This window comes from Mercenaria mercenaria, chromosome 13 (genome assembly GCF_021730395.1).
Source record: "Mercenaria mercenaria strain notata chromosome 13, MADL_Memer_1, whole genome shotgun sequence".
Classification (NCBI taxonomy): Eukaryota; Metazoa; Mollusca; class Bivalvia; order Venerida; family Veneridae; genus Mercenaria; species Mercenaria mercenaria.
In genome coordinates, this window is record NC_069373.1 from 75,278,473 (window position 1) to 75,301,473 (window position 23,001).

Genomic DNA, 23,001 nt, shown 5'->3' on the forward strand with positions numbered 1-23,001 from the left:
TGTACTTCAACTGTATAATGTTTTGTCACGATATAAGCAGCAATATTTATAGTGTAACATATATTTTAGCAACTGCAACTACCAGTATGAGCTGAAAAGTCTTAAGACTTCGAGTCGCGTCCATCCAAAGGGCATAGTCAATCAGAAATTACTAACTAACTGATGACACTTCGAAACTAATTGTTTTAAATCTAAAATTCATCGTTCTTTCTCCAATACATAATTATAGTTACCTTATCAGGATTAACAAATGCAAAAATGGCGACAGTTTATTAGAGAAGTAAGATATTTAAGTGTGTTTCAGATACTTTCATGCTGTCAATAATTTCTTCAATCTAACTAGCTCCAAGATAAATTCTTCAAGAAGTGCGCGAATAGGCATTAAGATTAATTACTTCTCAAATCAGTTAGACTCAAGACTTCGTTAAAACATCTGTCTTGGTCACAATGAGACATTTTGATCATTTCTTTATTTTCATCGCGCACGATTTCTCCTAATTTGTTCGCCTTTACCAATCCGCGCTTTCGATATGCTTTAAAAATTCATGAGGTGAAATAAACCAGTGTAAATGATTTGTATTGTAACGGCTGCGGAGTTAATATCCGATTCTAAATGAAAGCTGTATTCTGATTGGCTTAGGGCAATGATGGGGCGAGAACGTGCATACATGAAGCGTATCATGGCCACGCGCTCTTTTCCAGTTTCGGTAGAAATAATACCATGAAAACTTACGTTTAACCATTAAATGCCCTGGATTCATACGTATACAGTAAAAAGATTTCTAGTTTGTGCATGGTTTTTATTTAAATTCGTGCAGATTTTGCAAATTCATTCAACTACACCATGTAAGTATTTTGTGTTTTGCAGTGTCCCTTATAGAGGGAAGCGTAAATTTATTACACAATAATTGCTTATGTATATCTGTAATAGTTTTAACAACCTTAATAACTATTTATTTCGAAGATAGAACTTTGGATAAGTAGAAAAAGTATTCTTCTAGACGCTTAACGAAATGGATTGGAAAAGAGAAGATTTTATCATGAATTTAATCTATTTTATTAAATACTATGCACTTAAAATTTCACTATAAAATTGGAAAATATGATGTATACTGGGATATATTAAAGTTTTTCTTGCCGATTATGACATTTTGATAGCAAAAAATGTAGTTTGTGATGACACGAGTATTAAGCATGTCGATTTTATCTTTGTAAACAAATTTGAATAAATTTACAGCTAATATTAATAGAGGATAAATTTAAATTTTACCCCGGGTGTTTATTCGGGAATTTATTTTGCATATTTGTTTTGCATGCATGAGTCTAATCAAAGATGTGCTAATGAAAAATGTAATATAATTATATGTTGTGGTGTTATATATATCTCAATTTTCCCGGAAGATAGAGACATTGGTTCTAAGATATGGTTTGGTTTTGATATATGTAAGTAATATGTATTCATGTTTGATTGTGAATTTTATAAGATAATTGTATATTTTGGCTATAGAGTGTTGTTTTGAAAAAAACATAAGAGCGTTATGGTGTTGTTGAAGTTTGGTACCATTTCGTCAATATTCTCAAATAATTGCTTTTTACTACTTGTGTTTCGATTTGTATTTATTTAGAAAGGTTTTTTTTTTTAAAGAATTATTTTTTTTTTACTTTCGTAAGATATTATGTTTTAGAGAGTTTTTGACGGCCATATTCTTCGGGATTAATGTTCAATATTAATACTAGGACACGTATGTCTTTTATTCCACCGTAAGATGAGAAGCATACAATTCACATTATAATAAAGAAGTTATATAAAGATATATATTACACACCAAAACATATATTTCATACACGAGAAATGGTATAATTGTAAAGATTCTTTACACGGAATAACGAAAAGTTCAATAGCTGATCAAGCGTAGATATATCCATGAAATATTTCTAAGCCTAGTCGAGAAAGAAAGAAAATGCCTGCTACCAAAGCTTCTAAATGTATATATATATAAGTTCCGTATAATCTGTAGAATCTATAAATCATATTTAATAAAGTATGTTGATATTCTTGTATATATATCTATGTATATATTACGTTTCCGAATTCAAAAAGTAGTGGAGATATTGAAATAAGATATGTAAATGTTTAAACATATTTAAATACGTATGCTATTAAAACATTTAGCTTTTCATAACAACATATATAAACTTTCATTACTTCACAAGTTCTGCTTTCGAACTGATTCTATAAAGATACATTTTGTGGGAAGTCACCTTGGTTCGCTTAAAAATCGAGATATTCCTCAACTGCGCTTTTAAATAGTCTTGTTTTCCGTTAACGTCATCTTTGGTACAGCCACGTTGAACTAAAGCCGTCGTAAGTCACGCTTTTCATCTGTGACTTTTCTTAATTTAAGTATAAATTGTATAAATTACAAACATCTGATTACTACAATAGATTTTTATCAAAATGAGTTTTTATCTGATTAGTTAAACAGACGTATATAGAAAGGTGTTCTCTAAAACACCTTTTCATTTGTCTCTAAAAAAAGATGTAACTTATCATTTTGCATTCGTGCTTCCATGATTGATATCCCTATCTTTCTAAAATAATGGAGTTAAAATGTAACAGATTTGTTTCAAATTAGGCAACTGTTTTTCATATATTTTTAATTTGGTAATGCCTTGTCTCGTAACAGACAGATCCAATCAGCTCCCACATAAATGATTTAATTTTCCAACTTTAATTGTGGTTGCGGCTTCCAACGGAACAAGCTTCCGGTAATGATCTTCGACTGCGTGCACACTTCCGGCAATTTTCATTGTCTGCGTTCGCAGAAGTCTCGAAACCGTCTGCGTGCGCAGCGATCTACGTACGTGCCGTATGCTTAATATGCATTGGTATATGTGTGAACAGAAGTTGATGTAATAATCATAAAATTTCTCAAAAACAAACAGACAAAAGCGAACAAATGTTGTTTTACTTTAGAGTCGGTGAGTTTCGCAAAGACCTCTCACAGAATTACAAATGTTGTAATGACAGTGTGATTGTACTGATTATTTTGCACAAGATTACATCTTTATTCATTTTCTGATTACCAATTATTTTGCCATGTTGACATGTGATATTTCTGATCGAGCCTACGTCCAGACCATATATTGTCCGTTAATTTCCTCTGTGCGTCGGCAATAGAAAATTGTACCAAACTTTCTTCTAGCTTAAGAAATCAGTTTGCAGTTATGTATGTAAAAAATCTGTGACTTACGAACAAAAAAGATTCATTTTATGAACATTGCGCCGACAGAGCAGACTTGATCCTGTAGTGACCTTGTTGCAGAAAAGCTTCTCCGAAGTCTGTCTTAGCCTTTTCAAGAGTTCTAAAACTTCGGGTTTTGCTTCAGGTCAGAAGACTTTTACTAAAAGTGTTTTCAAAATTGTTATAAAATATGTTTGCTCTTATTATACCACTGAAAGTTTGTAAAATTAATAATTAATGTAGAGTCTGGCTTTTACAGATTTGAGCGCGAAATTTTTCTGTTAAATAGATAAGAAACTGAATAACAAATTCGCACATTTTTGTAGCTTATTTAAATTGTTTTCAGAGTTAATTTGCCCTATACTTAGTATATGGCATATTTCCAGAATTTACATACAGTTAATTGCTGGCATTTACAACATAAGTTGAGCATACCGAATAATTCATCAAAAACCTGGGTCATAAACCACTACTTGGGATCTCAACTTTAACTCCTTTAAAACATATAAAACCGTCGTTCTCTGTTGTTATCACATTTCCTTGGCCGAATAAACGCCATATTATGGTACCTGAGAGGCAACAATCGTTTTGGTATTAATTCCAATTTGTGAAAATAGTTAATCTTTTAGATGTTTTAGTTTTTATATTTGCTGCATCTCTGTTGCTTTTGCACTTCCGTTAAATGCCGCGGCCATGTTATATTATTTTAATGACGTCACTGCTCATTCTTGCCATAAATAGTTCCTCGTGAGGATTTCCGCACATTGGATTCACCTATAATTACTCGTAATGGACTTGACCATTAATATAGTAGTAATATTCAGACGGCACAATAAAAAGCGAGGGCCTCCGTGGCCGAGTGGTTAAAGTTGCTCACTTCAAATCACTTGCCCCTCACCGATGTGGGTTTGAGTCTCACTCGGGGCGTTGAATTCTTCATGTGAGAAAGCCATCCAGCTGGCTAACGGAAGATCGGTGGTTCTACCAAGGTGCCCGCCCGAGATGAAATAATGCACGAAAAGGCACCTGGGGTCTTCCTCCATCATCAAAGCTGGAAAGTCGCCATATGACCTGAATTGTGTCGGTGCGACGTTAAACCCAACGAAACAAAACAAACAATAAAAAGATATATATATACACATAAAAAATATGGTATTTTGATTTATGAATAAATGCTCTACTATGAAACTGACTGGTCATGTCTTCATTTACCTTTAGCAACCGTGTGTCTTAGCTTGTGCAAATTCTACTGTGCGTCTTAGCATGTGTAAATTCCTACTATTTTGTTGACATAAGTTACCGCAGCAGGTATTTTGCGTTGTAACATCCGCGCGGTATGAAAGTCAGACAGACCTAAAGTCTTTACTGAGATTATTGAAAAGTACCCAGAATATATATGATAATAACTACTGGAAGTATAAAAAAGATTAATGACGGATTCTTCTAATATTAAGGGGATTTGCTTGTGAATATTTTTACTTTTCCAAAAGTAATAAATTTATAACATCGATTTTTATGAAATTGGATGTATTACCACCATCTGTCATTTGATATAACGTTTTTATCGTATTTTTATTTCAGTTTTATAACATTATTATAACAATGTTAGTACAAAGAATTCACGACCCTTCCTGATACCTTGTCTCTAATTAAACAGTTGAAAATACATAAAATGTTTTAAGTAATTGTGAAAGTTGATATTTGTATCTAGATACCAGATGATTTCTAGTGGCGAAACATTGTGTCATACAAGAAAATCGGGCTCAGATTAGAGATTACACACGAGCATGTGTACAGGCTGGCACAAAAGTTACTGACACCATTATAAAAAAAAATATCAATAATTTATCTAATACTTAGTCACTACATACAACAGATTGAGTCATACTTAAATATCGCAATTGGCTCCAATATGAACGTCATCAGTTAAAGCAAAAAGCCCATAATCTTTCAATTTATCGAATTATTGAAAATAAAGCGTGAGAAATATACGGGGACTTTTTAACACTTGTAATGCATCATAAACGTTTATTTTTTTTAAATTCCTGTGTAATAAATGTAATAAAACATAACACGAGCTTAACAGGCGTAATTCATTAAAAACACGTAAAAATGGTAAAACATTTCCATACCTTCGGAAACAATTTTTGAAAATGTATTCATCCTTGAAACGCGTTGATTTACCATCTAAATCTTCTGATGGAAGCAAAGAATGTAAATGATGGCTTAATAATATTTTAAACATTTCAATTATACTAATATTTACGGGTCATAACTCTAGATTCGATCTATCTAACCAGTTCAAACGCTTAAAACGAAAGCAATGAAAATTTCAAATGGCGATAAATTGGCCTAATTGTTATATTGTTATAACGTAAACTATCCCTTCTTGAATTTAACTTAAAAGAAACAATTAAGGGACATGTTCAAAGAACGTACAAGAAATAATTTTCTTCTGTACACAAGACAAAGAAGAAAAAAAGGACGTTAAAAACGCATGAAAAAAAAATAGATGTTTAAAATCACATAGTCGTTTCAAGATGGACTTCGTTCAAAACGAACTGAAAAATCATTTTTCTGATCGATATAAACCCTAGACGATTAATATGAATCAAAAACTGATGAGTGATAAAAGCGGCGACACGGGTCATTTTTATTGTATTAATAATTGCTAAAAGCGTCTTAAAAATTAATAACTTACGTTAAAAGCACTTATAGCGCTCGGCAATTTATTGGTGGGGATGTTACTGTAAGCGCGAAAAAAAGAAGTTGGTTTCTGTATTATATATGCATTACTGAAGCTGGTTGCTGTGGTGTATATGCATTACAAAAGCTGGTTGTTGTGGTGTATATGTATTACAGAAGCTGGTTGCTGTGGTGTACATGCATTACAAAAGCTGGTTGTTGTGGTGTATATGTATTACAGAAGCCGGTTGCCGTGGTGTATATGCATAACAGAAGCTGGTTGCTGTGGTGTATATGCATTACAAAAGCTGGTTGTTGTGGTGTATATGCATTACAAAAGCTGGTTGTTGTGGTGTATATGTATTACAGAAGCCGGTTGCCGTGGTGTATATGCATAACAGAAGCTGGTTGCTGTGGTGTATATGCATTACAGAAACTGGTTGACGGTGGTGTATATGCATTGCAGAAGCCGGTTGCCGTGGTGTATATGCATTACAGAAGCCGGTTGCCGTGGTGTATATGCATTACAGAAGCTGGTTGTTGTGGTGTATATGCATTACAGGAGCCGTTTGCTGCATTATAGATGTATGACAGATGTATTATGTATGCATTATAGAAGCTAGTTGCTGTTTTACACATGCATTACAAAAGCCGGTTGCTGTTTAATATAATGCATAACATTATGCTTAACAGAAGTTGGTTGTTACATTAAATATGCATTACAGAAGCTAGTTGTTATGGTGTATATGCATTACAGAAGCTAGTTGCTATGGTGTATATGCATTACAGAAGCTGGTTGTGGTGTATATGCATTATAGAAGCCGGTTGTTGCTGTGTATATGCATTACAGAAGTCGGTTGCTGTGGTGTTTTTGCATTACAGAAGCTGGTTGTTGTGGTGTATATGCAATATAGAAGCTGGTTGTTGTGGTATATATACATTATAGAAGCCGTCTGATGTATTATATATGCATTATAAAAGCCCGTTGCTCTGTTTCACATGCATTACAACAGCCGGTTGCTGTTTAATACATGTATTTGCTTAACAGAAGTTGGTTGTTGTGTTGTAGATGCATTACAGAAGCCAGTTGCAGGAATATATGTGCATTATTTCATTTATTGGATATGGTGAAAGGCAAGGACAGTTTAACTTTTTTCAGATACTACAAAAATATTTTAAAAATTGTAAAATATTAATCAGCTTAAATCTTGATCATTCTGAATCCTGAAAAAATGGAACATTTCCATAATTTAGATATTCTACGCTGTAAAATTATGAAAAGTCATGTTGCATAAAATTTATTCGGAATAGTCCGCTTTTCATAAAACTAAAACTGGAAATGTCTGATGACTTAAACAGAGAGTCAGCACTCGTTTTATAATCAAAGGAGCAATATAGATTGCAAGTTCTACATTTAGTATCATACATTCCTATGATATTTTATCTAATAACATAATATAATAATAAAGTCACTTTCCTTTCGTATAGTTGAGTTTTGAAATGTGTTTGAAACGGGTTCTATATTGACATATACATTTGCATATACATATGTCTGCTAGTAAGAAACTGAAAAAAGGATTAATTCAAGTTTTAAACTTGATATATGATATATTGATATTATAGTGTAACAACACTTAAATAGCTTAATTTGTAGGGACTGAACTTGCTTTAAATAATAAAAATAAAATTATATCATGGATAATTTTCCCTCTCTCGTTTTACAACTCAAATTGACTAGATAAATTGGCCTGGTAGCAGCACTTTACAGTTTACAGTTTAAGCAGTGCGTGAATAAAGGCAATTATACGCTTACATGATGAAGTTTTCAAAATGGCCGTAACCATTTAAGACTTGCTTTAAATATTTAAAACCTTTAATTGCTCAATAGGTTTTATGTATTTCAGATCCTGGTGCGATAGTCATCGTGTAGGCGTCATTAAGGTGAAATAAATCAAAGCATGCCGCACACAGGTGAGTAGAGCTAAAAACTTTGTTTTATGAGGCATTCTTGTATGTTATAATCCAGTCTTGCAATGTCATGGTTGAAACAAAGCACCCGGCTAGCTTTCAGATGTGTTTCAATCAGGAGGTCTCAGGTTCGAATCCAGGGATGGGCGGCATCATGTGCGGGGCGTTTATGCTCTTTTTATGATTGCCTGATTGCCTAATCTAGTGTCATTACTATGTGACACAAATGTAAATAGAAACTTGTTCATGCATCTTTCAGACAGACGTTGAAATACATAATCAGACTATAGCAACTTTTAGAGTTCCGATATTTGCCAATAATTCAAGTTGATACATGTTAGGCCAAATACGCTCTATAAATTAAGTAAATAATAATGTTTCACGCCAGCAAAGAGCAGGGCAATTCCGCCTCTCAAGAAATCAGAGATAGTTTTACCTGTTAACTCTGTCATTCCTTTGAATTTTTTTTTTATTAAACTTGAAAAAACTTTTCTCAGTTGTAATTTAGTAAGGTATTTTGTTGGTTTTTTTTTTTATATTAAACATTTGTCACGGACGTAAACATTTGTCACGACATAAAACGTTATATATATTTCACGTTTTATATGACACTTCAGATAACAGGTTTTTACATTTTCATCAAATTACAAACAGCGTATCATGGAACGGTATGATACTGAATTAAATGATATCAATTTATTGTTAAATTATTACTAATATTAAATGTCAAAGATTTGATCGTTTTATGCTATTACTACGATAAAAACCGAAGCGGTTCGATTACTATCTATGGCTCATTCGTCTTTCACGGTTACAGATCTGAAACTGGACTGTACTAGGTGTACATGTATTTAATAAAATACATGTATTCAGAAATCATACAGTACATTGGAAAAGAACTGCACATGTAATAAGTTTCTCTGGAAAACTGAAGCCTTTCCATGGCACTAAACTATGTTATAAACATTGTGTTTATCAGGAAATGATCTAATGTTATATTCGTTCTGTTTTCTTCATAATATCTAAAAATTACTGTTGTATGATTAACATTGTTACAATGTCTCTAAAGCGTTAACCATTAACTTGCTAAATTTCTGTAATGAACTTGTCCATCTTTCAATTTGGACAGTAACATTAACTGTCTAAAGGGGTGCTTACCAAAAAAGTACTGACTGAATGGCGAACAGAGCAGATTATGATCAGACTGCACGGATGTGCAGGCTGATCTTGATGTACACTGGTTGCAAAGGCAGAATCAGCCGTGTCAAGTATGATAAGGGGTAAAAAGTAAATTTAAAACAGGTTATACATGCTAGAAGAATGTTCACTTCAGGTCAAAATGTGATCAGTCGCCAATATATATTACTAGTATAATACAAATGTACATGGTTTTATAATCGATCCTTTTTTTTAACTGAATAAGAATATTTTGGCACATCCATTCTTTCTTTAACTACCACACTTTAATATTATTGCAACAAGAATAGTGTTTTTAAAGATAATAGATTGGCTATTTTATTTCGTGAAACTATTTATCAGTTAACAAAAAACTATGATTCTCAAACCCGAGCCCTATATATTTAATATCAAAGAACTATTTTTCAATTACTCAAAACTCATACCTTTAATATTTATTTAAAATGTCGGAACTATTTGTAAATTAACATAAAATTATACTTTTCAAGCTAATACCCTACATATCGTTTTTTTTTTTCCAGTTAACATAAAATGATTGTTCTCAAACTGACACCTTTTATATTGTTGAACTATTTTTCAATTAACATGAATTTATAAAAAAATTCTCCGATCATACCCTATAATTTTAATATCGTTATTTTTTTCTGTTAACTTTAATTGATTATTCTCAAACTCAAACTCATACCCTATATATTTTTGATACTCAGTACTATAATTGTTGAAACTTAATTTGTTAATATACAGATTTTGTAGTCTGTACAAATCGAATAAAGTATATGTGCTGTTCTGTTCTGTTCTGATCTGTTCTGACTGCTTGTCAGTAAACACAAAATGATTATTCTCAAACTCATACTTTAGATATTTTACATAGCGGAACTTTTTTTCAGTCAACATAAATTATAATTCTCAAACTCATGCTCTAAATATTCTACAAAGTGGAACTATTTGTCAATGAACATGAAATTATACTTATCAAACCCATACTCTATATCTTATTTAGTGGAATTATTTGTCATTTAAAATAAAATATAAATTCGTTTAAGAACTTAAATTTTATTTTAATTGACAAATAATTATACTCTGAATATTTTATATCGTGGTACTATTTTTCAATTAACAAACTTTTAATCACAAACTTATACCCTATATCTTAATATCGTGGAACTATTTTTAGTTGACATAAAACTCAAACCCTAGATATTTTATATAGTAGAACTATTTTTCAATTAACAGAAAATAGTAATTCTCAGACTCATGTTGTTGTATTATATACTATAGTGGAACTATTTGTCAATCAACATAAAATGTTTATTCTCATACTCATACGCTAGATGTATTATGAAAGTAATTAAATAGTTAAACTAGGCATGAAGTAGACATGTCAAAAGTTGTCTGATATGTTTTTATATGTCATATTTAGAAAATCATATTTATGCTTGTCAATTAAATTAAGTTTGAAAGCTTTGTCGCCACAGTAGGTAGAGCGATATCACATCATTTTATACCACTAAATCGAACCACAATTTATTTTGTTATTTTCGATACGAGCATATCCGTGAAAGAACCATAACATTTTACTTTTTTACGGGTCTTAAGACGTTACAGACAAACATTCGCCAGTACAATAATCTTAATTGTTTGTGATCACGGTTGATAGTACCGGATCACGGCAGATAGTACCGGATCACGGCAGATAGTGCCGTCCCGTGCGATACGGAGAAAACATTAATATTAAAATTAATTTTTCAGCTACTAAGATTCTGCATTACTAAAATTTCTTTTAACATGCAAAGTCATTCTTGATCATTGTTGTTTTATTATTGAAAATCGATTTTAAATATTTTATCACCTCATCTTTCTATCGATGTCCAATTTAAAGTAGAAAAATGACAGACCTTAATGCATCTCAGCCGGATATACGGCAGATATAGCTACTTTAAGGATTAAACATATGTGCTGTGCTATTGCCCTGGGTCATAATTTACGGCGATGCAGTTAGAACGATTTTATGATCGTAGAATCCGCGTTTTAGTTTTTCGGAGAACTTGATTTGTCTAATTACAACAATACAGATAACATATTTCAAACAGATAATAATTTGAGAACAGATTTCTTGTAAAAACAATTGCTCAATTAAGACATAATTAATGATCAAATTGAAATATAATAAATGCCTTTTTAATCATTTTCTGTTAGCATCAAGGTAAAAATCAATACAAAGTTTGAAATACTGACAACTTGCACGATATTAAACACATAAGTTGTCTGAAAAGATTGACAGAATATACACACGATTCAACAAAACTGCCTTTTTTGGCCGAGGTAGATTTTCTGATATTTGGAAGTGCACAGGTCTACAGATCCACGTGAATGAACTGTATCTAATCATCGAATTCCTGAGCTCCTTAGTGACTGACTTGCCGGAATCATCGAATTCCTGAGCTCCTTAGTGACTGACTTGCCGGAATTCGGACATATCTAAAACGTTTTCCCATCAATTTACTGTCAGCTAAAATTTGCGAAAAGGCTAACATTTTTCTCGCTGCCATAGCTTATGTCCATATTTAATCTAATAATACTACCACTTAAAGATAATACGGTGCAGGTTTTGTAGGTGATTTTTTTTTCTTCAAACTTGATGTTCTGAAACTGATATTAACTTGTTATCATCAATACGTGTCTGAAAGCATGTAATTTTATAATAATATTTTCGTCTTATAAATGAGTCCGTTAAATTAAGTTTTACCCTGATAAATTTCTAAAATAAATCGGTCCATCATTTCATTTGGGTAGTACCACTTAAAAATTACTGACACTGAATAGCGAACAGTGAAGACCATGATCAGCCTACTCGGACGTGCTGGCTGATTTTGGTCTGCACTGGTCGTTTAGACAGAATCACTTGCCGCCAGCAGGCTAAAGGTCAGTCAGGATGCTGTCGATGCACTTGCAATTTCTACTTGTCTTGTTCTCAGTTTTGTGTGCATGGCTCATTTTTGTGTACATGCTCACTGTTTTTAACTTTTTAAAAAAAATATTTATGAACGCTTATCTTTAACATTGAAGTTCGTGTATTATTCATCAAGTACCTCCACTTGTTAAAGAATCTGTCGTCTGTTAATCAAGATAAAGATTTTTTTGGCGAACTAATCAGCAAGTTGCAAACAACCAGTTCACTAAAGTCTTAAATACAATACTAAATCAATATCTGAAACAGTATCAAAAACTGATTTTTTAATATTGTTAATAAATTGTTGCTACAAGTTATATTGCAAAAACGGCGTTCCACAAATGCGATTAGCCATCGTCGGTAAAAAAATCACGTGAAAACACCCATGTGCTACACTACTTGTTGCTTTCCAGTATACCTGCGGCCCGCAGGTAACAAAGGGAACATTACAGTACCCGAATTTCCTGGAAATCTAGATAAGATTGGTAACTTTGTTTGCTTGAACTGTCATTTCCCCGCTGAACTTGAAAGAAAATGTTTTCCCCTCTTAATTTATTCCTGAAGTATTGTGCAGAGCCATGCGAGTCTGATAGTATTGTTATCTGGCGATATTTTTGTGTCCAAAAAATTTAAGATAACTTTAATCAGGGGTTCACAGTTCATTAACCCGGGACGGCTTCATTCTGTAAAATACCATATTTCGGATAGTTTGCGCATGCCTAAACAATCAATGACGTAATCAGATACTTGGTTTCTTAGATGACACGTGACTAGCGTAATGTTAAAGTAATTTAATTTTAATGAAATAGCAATTTAACCTGCGTTTGACCAATAAATCTGATATTTTCTGGCATCGTGACGATTATTACCCCGATACATATATATTATCTAATTATTGTTGTAATATGGATTCAAAATGACAAAACAAAACATAATTATCATCAAAAATAGAGAGTGAACTTTGCGAGGTAAAAGCGTTACACAAACGTCCAAGTTGATTATGTTTGATAAGGAATAATTAACTTTTGAACAGCATTGATATTGTTATTTCATTCGGTTTCTTGAAGCTCTCGTCAGCCGATCTCCTTACATACATGTAAGTATATTTCAGGTCAAACTGGTGTAAATCAGCTAGGAGGGGTATTTGTTAATGGCCGACCTTTACCAGATCACGTGAGACGGCGTATAGTAGAACTGGCCCACATGGGTGTCAGACCATGTGATATTTCCCGCCAACTGCTGGTTTCCCATGGATGCGTTAGCAAGATTTTGACACGGTACTATGAGACAGGCTCCATAAAGCCAGGATCCATTGGTGGGAACAAACCCAAGGTAAAAACCAGTAACATCAATTTGAAAATATTTCATCAGTATTTTACGAGGCAGTTCAACATAAAATCCACTGAATTTCTGCCAAATAATAATAATTAATATGCAAGAATATTAGCATGTGATGGACATATTTTGTTTTTATTGTAGCAAGTTGCCACGCCTCTAGTAGTTCGGAAGATTCTGCAGTTGAAGAAAGAAAACCCGTCAATATTTGCCTGGGAGATTCGAGATTATCTGCTTTCTCAAAGAATTTGTGACGACCAGTCTATTCCAAGCATCAGTTCTATAAATAGAATACTTCGCAATGCCGGCGCTTTTAATAGTGATGGCGTATTATCAAATGACATGCCATCTGTGTTCTATCCTCCGATCCCCTCACCTACCCTCCAGGCTTTATACCAAAGACACAATCCAGCGGCTCTATACCCATTAAGTATCCCTGGACTCTCATACCCACGACTTGTTCAACCTTTACCACCCCCTCTGGAACCAGGGGAAGTTCCCCATGACAACAACTTACCGGAACGTTCACTTAAAGACATAGAATCTATCCATCTTGTAAATGATAGAAAAAGACAATTATCAGAGGACGAAATGAGTACATCAGCCCAAAGCAAAAGATTGAGATGTGACAGTTTGAATTACAGTGGCAAGACAGACGATAAACAAGACGGGAAAATCACAAAAGGTATCGTTTTATTTCAATATTTACAGTCGATTACAGTAATTGCTTGTAAATTATTGATGAAATAAAGAAGATTTTGTTAGCCATGAATCATTTATTGGGCGCTTAACGTCCGTGTTTTGTCCCTATAATAAATAGGAGGACAGTAGCGAATACTTCAATTATTGAGTATAGGGTCGCAGTAATTGAAAAGAGGGGAAATTTGAGAGCGGTAATTCCAGCTGTTTTAGCGATGGGAATTTTGAGAATGGTATGCGGCCCTTTATTATATGCGATACCAGTCCTTGTCCTTTTCGCTGTCTACAACTTGTCAGACTGGTAATCCTGCAAGAAGTAGTTATTCGCTTCGTTTCAGAAGTTACGCAATTAGTAATAAATATCAGCCTTTAAGACAACACCCATAGTACAAGAAATGTCAAGTTGAAAGCTAGACGAAAACACCCAAAGCGTAGACGAATGTAATAATGCATATAGTTACAATGAAATCAAGGGAAGAAATTACAAATTTTAAGTTAGGAGAACATGTAATTATATCTAAGTGTGTGGTGTGAGTTAAAAACAACTCCCAAATATGTGATACGAAATCAGTAAAGTTGTTTTTCTTGCCTCGTCATGATCCAGAAGGAGACATAATACGTTATCGCGGGTTGCCTTTTTATTTGTTAAATGAGGGTATAAAATTATCTACCTGTCAGATTCAAACGAATATATTTAGTCATTACTTTTAAGATTAACTACTTAAACCACAAAATTCTCATAATTCTTGCTACATGTTATCAAATCAATACTGTGAAATATTACTTCGCCTTTGTGTAATTTACGTCTGTTGTAGCAACGTTATGGATGATTTTCTACGCAAACGACCATGAGAATATAAATTAACAGTTCGGTTAAAATGGCATATTTTCGCATTAATACTTTTAAATAAAATTGTGAAATGTTTTAATTTATCGCAAAAGATAATTATTCGATTTTTCGTTATTAAATACATACAACGTGCTCTGTGACTATCTAGTTGATGATTTAATCAAAATGATGAGAAAAGAAATCATTTGTTTCAAGTAAGACATCGGCTTCATGTTCAGATTCAAGGATTTGTTGTTACTTTACTTAAACCATTATATCACGTGTCCGTGTGTTTGAATTTTTAAACGATCTGTTAAATGTTGCTTAATTTAACATTAATGCAAAATGAATAATAGTTCCCTGGCAGCTCGTAAATATTGAAATAATATCATTTAAAATTGGATCAAAGTTTACTTTTTTTAAACTGAAATAGTCATTTCCACAAATATTGTAGTTAAAAATAAGATAAAATGCATGTTGCCAACATCCATTAATACAGAATTCTGGTAATTCCTAAGCTATACATAATTATTAAATTAATATCAGAATTATTGAGATTTTTTCATATAATCATGCGTGAAACCAGCTGAATTTGTAACTCATGTCTGCCAGAAAATACGTGTATTGTGATTTTCTGCAGTTTACGGATTACTTTGAAAAAGACAGCTCGGTTAAGCTAAAACATGCACGTACCTTTGCTTCTTATTTCATATTGAACAACAGGTGGTTTTGAAAAGAAGATAATTGTCAACAGTGCCATCATTAAATGTTGAGTACTTCATAAATATCACACAAAATAGATACACAAGCACTAATCCAGTTAATTCTCTCTAACCCCATAATGTCATCTATGCAGATTATATTACCGTCAAACCCGTATTTATTGGACGGTATAAAACGTGAAATGCGCAATAAAACGTTAGGTGCTTATCTAGGTATTAGTTATCAATGAACTACTTGCTATTTTGTGGGTATTTAGTGATGTTTGAGTATTTAATCAAACGGTAGAAGAGTGACACCTGTTTATTATGTTATAAGATATGGTCTAATGGTGTGACACATTGACGAGCTATTTCTAACATTCTCATCAATGTTGCAGCGACTGGGCAGGAAATTCTCAGAGAGAGTGTGACAGCCGTATTAATATTTGATTAATTCATTAAAACAGTAGTTTTCTCATGAAGTTATTACACATTTAATGCCAGATTATCAGATAATTTAGGAAAACCTTTGGTGAGCTGACAACTGCAAATGTTTTTGTTACCCTGTTTTAAATGGAAGATGACAAATCAATAATCATAAAGGTGGAAGGATTAAAGCATGATGGATGAGCCTCATGTATATATTATAACATTGAAAACACGTTTAAATACAGCACTCAAACACGTACAAATTACAGCTTTGAAAACACGTACAATTTCCAGGACTAAAACACGTACATATTACAGCATTAGAAACACGTACATAATTATATAGCACTAGAAACACGTACAGATTACGGTATTGAAACACGTACAGATACAGCACTAGAAACACGTACAGATACAGCATTAGAAACACGTACAGACACAGCAATAGAGGCACGTACAGATACAGCACTAAAAACACGTACAGACACAGCAATAGAAGCACGTGCAGATACAGCACTAAAACACGTACAGACACAGCAATAGAAGCACGTACAGACACAGCAATAGAAGCATGTGCAGATACAGCAATAGAAGCACGTACAGACACAGCAATAGAAACACGTACAGACACAGCAATAGAAGTACGTGCAGATACAGCATTAGAAACACGTACAAATACAGCAATAGAAGCGCGTACAGACACAGCAATAGAAGCATGTGCAGATACAGCAATAGAAACACGTGCAGATACAGCAATAGAAACACGTACAGACACAGCAATAGAAGCACGTACAGACACAGCAATAGAAGCACGTGCAGATACAGCACTAAAAACACGTACAGACACAGCAATAGAAGCACGTGCAGATACAGCATTAGAAACACGTACAAATACAGCAATAGAAGCACGTACAGACACAGCAATAGAAGCATGTGCAGATACAGCACTAAAACACGTACAGACACAGCATTAGAAGCACGTACAGACACAGCAATAGAGGCACGTACAGATACAGCAATAGAAGCATGTGCAGATACAGCAATAGAAGCACGTACAGACACAGCAATAGAAACACGTACAGACACAGCAATAGAAGCACGTACAGACACAGCAATAGAAGCACGTGCAGATACAGCACTAAAAACACGTACAGACACAGCAATAGAAGCACGTGCAGATACAGCAATAGAAACACGTACAAATACAGCACTAAAAACACGTACAGATACAGCAATAGAAGCACGTGCAGATACATCATTAGAAACACGTACAAATACAGCAATAGAAGCACGTACTGACACAGCAATAGAAGTACGTACAAACACAGCAATAGAAGCACATACAGATACAGCATTAGAAACACGTACAGGCACAGCAATAGAAGCACGTACATATACAGCATTAGAAACACGTACAGATACAGCACTAGAACACGTACAGATACAGCATTAGAAACACGTACAGACACAGCACTAGAAACACGTACAGACACAGCAATAGAAGCACGTACAGATACAGCATTAGAAACACGTACATATTACAGCAAAAGTAACACATACAGATTACAGCATTGGAAACACGTACAGATACAGCAGAAGAAACACATACAGATTACAGCATTGGAAACACGTACAGATACAGCAAAACAAACACATACAGATTACAGCATTGGAAACACGTACAGATACAACACTAGAAACACGTACAGATACAGCAATAGAAACACGTACATATTGCGGTATTGAAACACGTACATATAAAACACTGAAAACACGTACATATTACAGCACTTGAAACACGTAAAAATTACAGTACTGAAACACGTACAGATTACAACATTGAAACACGAAGAGATAAAACACTAGAGGAACGTATAGATTACGACATTGAATACACATACATATTGCAACATTTTAAAAACATGCAAATTACAGCATTGAAAAAAAAAACATGCAAATTACAGCATTGAAAAAAAAACATACAAATTACAGCATTGAAAAAAAAATCATGCAAATTACAGCTTTGAAAAAATACAAATGACAGCATTGAAAAAAGCATATAAATTACAGCTTTGAAAAAAACCATACAAATTACAGGATGGAAAAAACAAACACATAAAAGCAGACAAATGACAGCATTGAAAAAAAACATACAAATTACAGCATTGGAAAAACATACAAATTATAGAATGAAAAAACAAACAAAGAAGTTACAACATTGAAAAAAGTATACAAGTTACAGCATTGAGAAAAACAAACATACAAATTACAGGATGCAAAACATACAAACTACAACATCGAAAAAAGCATATAAATTACAACTTGAAAAAATATATAAATTACAGCATTGAAAAAAAAAACTTGCAAATTACAGCATTGGAGAAACATACAAATTACAGCATTCAAAAACATTCAAGTTACAGCTTTTAAAAAAACATGCAAATGACAGCATTGAAAAAAAACATACAAATGACAGCATTGAAAAAAAGCAGACAAATTACAGCATTGAAAAAAACATACAAATTACAGTATTGAAAACACGTACAGATTACAACACTAGATATAGTTAAGAGATTTACAACACCGATATCTAGATACGGATAATACATTACGTGTTAAAGCTGAACACAGTTAGTGCCTAAAGCTCCGACATACGTGAGAGTAAAATATATTTCACTTAAAGAATATCTTTTAAGGTAAAACTGGGTATCTTTTCTTCAATAATAAAAACAGTCGTGATAAGCGTATTGAATAAAAACAAACATTTTAATAAGTCACAAAGAACTTGTCATATACACGTTTTTCTACACTCGTCGGATGCACATATTTCTACAATTATCGGATACAAGTGCGCGCTTCATATCTATTAAAAAACTGCCGAGATATCGGAAATATTAAACTTAGCTGAAAGTTAAATCATCTTTCAGTTGCCGGGGCTTCCTTTTTAGTACCTTCTTAATGTTAAATGTCTGTAATTTTGAACAAAATGGTGTGTTGATCTTAATATAAGTTTGCTGCACCATAAACCCATACGTGCTGCACCATAAACCTGTTCGTGCTGCAGCTGAAAATTTTAATCTGTCTGCATCTTAAAAATAAAGTCTCCATTCTGATTCTTGTTGTCACGACAACATGTCTTACCATTGCAGCTTATACTAGTAAAAGCGTAATTGTATCATTGTGCCATTACAACAGGTTTATGGGGACGTCCTTGTCTAGGTTAGCGCCGCATGATGGCCAAGGACAAAATTGTGAGGCAATAAAGTGTTACTCTACAGCAAATAATTCTCTTAGATTTTATCTTTGATGAATATATGATAACTACATCAGAAGCTAATGGACATCATTGCCACTGTGTTTTAGGAGCAGATCTCTATACTGAAGTTCCCATGTAGAATTCATTATCAACTGTTTTATCTGTGATTTTGACAATTGTCATTTTATCGCCTATTAAAGCACACATTTGGTAAATAATTGGAGAAATACGACCGTCCGCGACTGTTCATCTAAAATATTTATGAAATCCTCCATGGATTAACGAACAAGACGCGCACGCGTAGCGGCATGTGTGGCCGATTTTCAATTAGATATGTTGCATGCCACGCAAAAATCGGCTCTGTTAATTGATACTCAATCCAACTGAAACTACCAGTCTAATAACGATACGTAAATACTGAGACCGTCTTTCTTGGAAATTCATTTTAATATTTTATCCGAATACGAACATTTACATCATATAATTGTAAATTAACATTTATTCGTAATCATATTTAATTTTGACATTGTCTTGCCAATGCATTTTATTTATTTTTCAGATGATGATTTAGCACACAAAGGTTTACAGCGCTGTCAATCGGAGGACCTCCGCAGACCCGCCGCAACAAAACCATTACATTCTATAGAAGATATTGTTAAAGACAGTGAAAGTGACAAAAAGTTATTATACAGCAGTTCATCGCTTGACCCTTTACTACCAAACGTTTCTAAAAGTGCATTTCAGTACCACAGTTCTCGAGCACTGCATAGTCTTGAGCTGTGGAAACACCATCAAATGTTCTTTCCAAACATGTACACTCTACCTATGGCACCGAACTATGATCACGTGACAGCAAGACAAGCTTCCTCAACGTTGTCTTTACGTTGCCATAACGACACGCGATTCTGTTCTAGTTGATAAAGAAGAATTTATTTCTAAATACAAAACTAATGTTTTAAACTAATGACAGAAATGTAAATGGCGCCTTTGTTGCTAAGGCAACGATTGCTTGTAGCAAAATGGCAAGTTGCGTGACTCGGGTATATTGTCTTTAATTGTAAACCTTTCTAATGAATGACCTATCTCCGTGACTTTGCAGCAAAGCTTTACGGTTGGTCGCAGTGTTTGGATAGTTTTCAATATAAAGAGGTTTTCTATGTCTTCTTCACCACAATTAACCTTAATTAGCACTAACCTTTTCAGATTCCAATGAAACTAATGGATCATGAAATGTATTTATTTTTCCGATTTCATTAGAGCAGGAAATCGTTATTCAGTTGCGAAGAAAAAGGAAACTCATTATGGTGATGTTACATTGCTTTATTCAGTTTCAGATATTGCCATTAAAAGAAATGATAAATAATCAAAGCTTTCAATTCCTTTAGTTTTGATTGAAGAAGAGCGCGTTTGTATATGTATTCAGATGTGTTCCTTCTAATTGGACGCTATCGGTTTACTTTTTGTTTTGTTCAATAAAGATTTTATAAACAAATGACGTATTTCAAAGAGTTGTTCTTCCTTAGTCCTTCTTTATCGTGATGCTGAGTTTACAGCACTCTAAGTAGGATCTGATAATACAGTTTTTATAAGTTGAAATGCATAACAGTAAATCTACTAATGGTTATAACTGCGCTTCCAGCAACGCATTTTGTCCAGATTGTTACCTGAAAATGTATATAATACTATTCAGTTAGAGACAAGGTACAGTTCTCATAATGCTAACATACCTACGCGAGTGAACAATATTTGACATGATTCTTTTATCAGAGCAGGAAGAATATTGTAAGTAATTATTATGCATGTGACTGATACAGTCTTGATCGAGAGCAAGGGCACTGGTCAATGAACATCTTGATCGAGAGCAAGGGCACTTGTCAATGAACATCTTGATCGAGAGCAAGGGCACTGGTCAATGAACATCTTGATCGAGAGCAATGGCACTGGTCAATGAACATCTTGGTCGAGAGCAAGGGCACTGGTCAATGAACATCTTGATCGAGAACAAGGGCACTGGTCAATGAACATCTTGATCGAGAACAAGGGCACTGGTCAATGAACATCTTGATCGAGAGCAAGGGCACTGGTCAATGAACATCTTGATCGAGAACAAGGGCACTGGTCAATGAACATCTTGATCGAGAACAAGGGCACTGGTCAATGAACATCTTGGTCGAGAGCAAGGGCACTGGTCAATGAACATCTTGATCGAGAACAAGGGCACTGGTCAATGAACATCTTGGTCGAGAGCAAGGGCACTGGTCAATGAACATCTTGGTCGAGAACAAGGGCACTGGTCAATGAATAAGATCATAAAGTATGAAGAACTGTTTTCTTCGTAGAAAAAAAACAATGTTATTTTTTCATAAATATTCATATGTTGATCAAAATTGAATTTCCGCAAAGAAATGGAACCAGGTACGGAATGTTGTAATTCAGTTCTTCCAGCAGTTTTGTGCATTTTTGTATCGTTAAAACGGTTTCTGCTTTGTAACAGTCATATTTTGAGGTAACATCAAAACTTAATCAATAATTTCTCAACGATAAAACATATTATATCCATATATTTTGACCTGATGCAATGGCAAATGCCCTTGGTATGGACCAGGACTGTATTAGCTTATATTATGCTTTCTGTTTCTGATATAAAGATTAAGCACTGAATAATCATGTCAAATACTGGTGATTTTGAATTTGCTTACGACTAGAATCATCCGTACATCTGAAGTATGTTGTCTTTAGCCGACAAAGGGGCATGTGAAAAATAAGGAAATTACTTAAGTATGCAGTAAAATTTTAAAAGAATCCGTACATTATACTGAATGCAAAAATGTGACTCTGTATTAACCAATTCTTTAAGGAGGCTATTGAAACAACCTATCTGAAATGGCTGATATATATATTTTCTCTTTCCTGTATATTCTGTTCTGTTAGAAATGGACTGCGATTGTTTTTGGATTTTTTTGCTGGTGTTGTTGGGTAAAGGCAAATGTTTTCCAACTTAACCAAAATAAGTTATTTTACTTGTGACCAAAGACCATCATCTTTATTTCATAGAGTTTGTCTTTACAGATATGTTAGACTGTATATAAATATCCCAGCACCTACCAATAAGTTTAAAGAGTTTATTTCGTGATGAAAATAATTATCCAACGCGATATTATCTTGTAAAGTGTTTTCCTGAAAAGTTTAACATCTTTCTTGTTTAGAGATTATTCTACCATGAGCAAAACCTAGAGCTTATCACAGAGTCACCTACTTCCGGCCGGCCACTAATTATGTCTGATGGAACAGTTGAAATATTCCGTGATATGCTGCTCGTAAAATTCACTGGGATTTAGCTGTTTTCTTCTCCTTCTACAGACCTCTAATGATACTTGTATTGTTGCTCAGCCTTCTGTATAAGTATTCTGTTCTAGGACTTACTTAAAATCACTGTTATATACACTGTCATAACTCCAAAGGATGATAGGGATAAAAGGAGAGTGTTTTATACAATAATCTTTTCCATTTGTGCTTGCCATTGGCATTTCTAAGGTGGTGCTCCATTGTTATCCGTTATTTTGATCCTTTACTTGTCCGTTGTGTCGTGTACCCATACGGTTTGAAGGGGCTACGCTCTTGTAATGTGACTTTTAATGCTTATTTTTGTATCAACTATCAGCTAGAAATTTCTTTCTTGCACATTCATTCTGCAGTGTGAATCACTG

General features: G+C 33.7%; 2 protein-coding genes across 2 annotated transcripts in view; one reads left to right on the forward strand and one right to left on the reverse strand.

Moving 5' to 3' along the window:
* The window catches only part of LOC128546039 (POC1 centriolar protein homolog A-like), a 77,849-nt gene that overhangs the window by 6,485 nt on the left and 48,363 nt on the right, over positions 1–23,001 (reverse strand). The window lies entirely within an intron of this gene.
* Positions 709–20,765, forward strand: LOC123529219 (paired box protein Pax-9-like). Its single transcript, XM_045309453.2, has 5 exons — positions 709–846; positions 7,835–7,901; positions 13,157–13,377; positions 13,525–14,065; positions 19,854–20,765. Exons 2-5 carry the CDS (start codon positions 7,889–7,891, stop codon positions 20,210–20,212), a joined length of 1,134 nt encoding a protein of 377 aa, XP_045165388.2. The 5' UTR covers positions 709–846; positions 7,835–7,888; the 3' UTR covers positions 20,213–20,765.

Excerpts from the sequence above, each read along its gene's own strand:
- LOC123529219 (XM_045309453.2), top strand. Across the intron at positions 13,378-13,524 it reads TTGGTGGGAACAAACCCAAG|CAAGTTGCCACGCCTCTAGT; the intron begins GTAAAAACCAGT and ends TTTTTATTGTAG. Across the intron at positions 14,066-19,853 it reads AGACGGGAAAATCACAAAAG|ATGATGATTTAGCACACAAA; the intron begins GTATCGTTTTAT and ends TTTATTTTTCAG.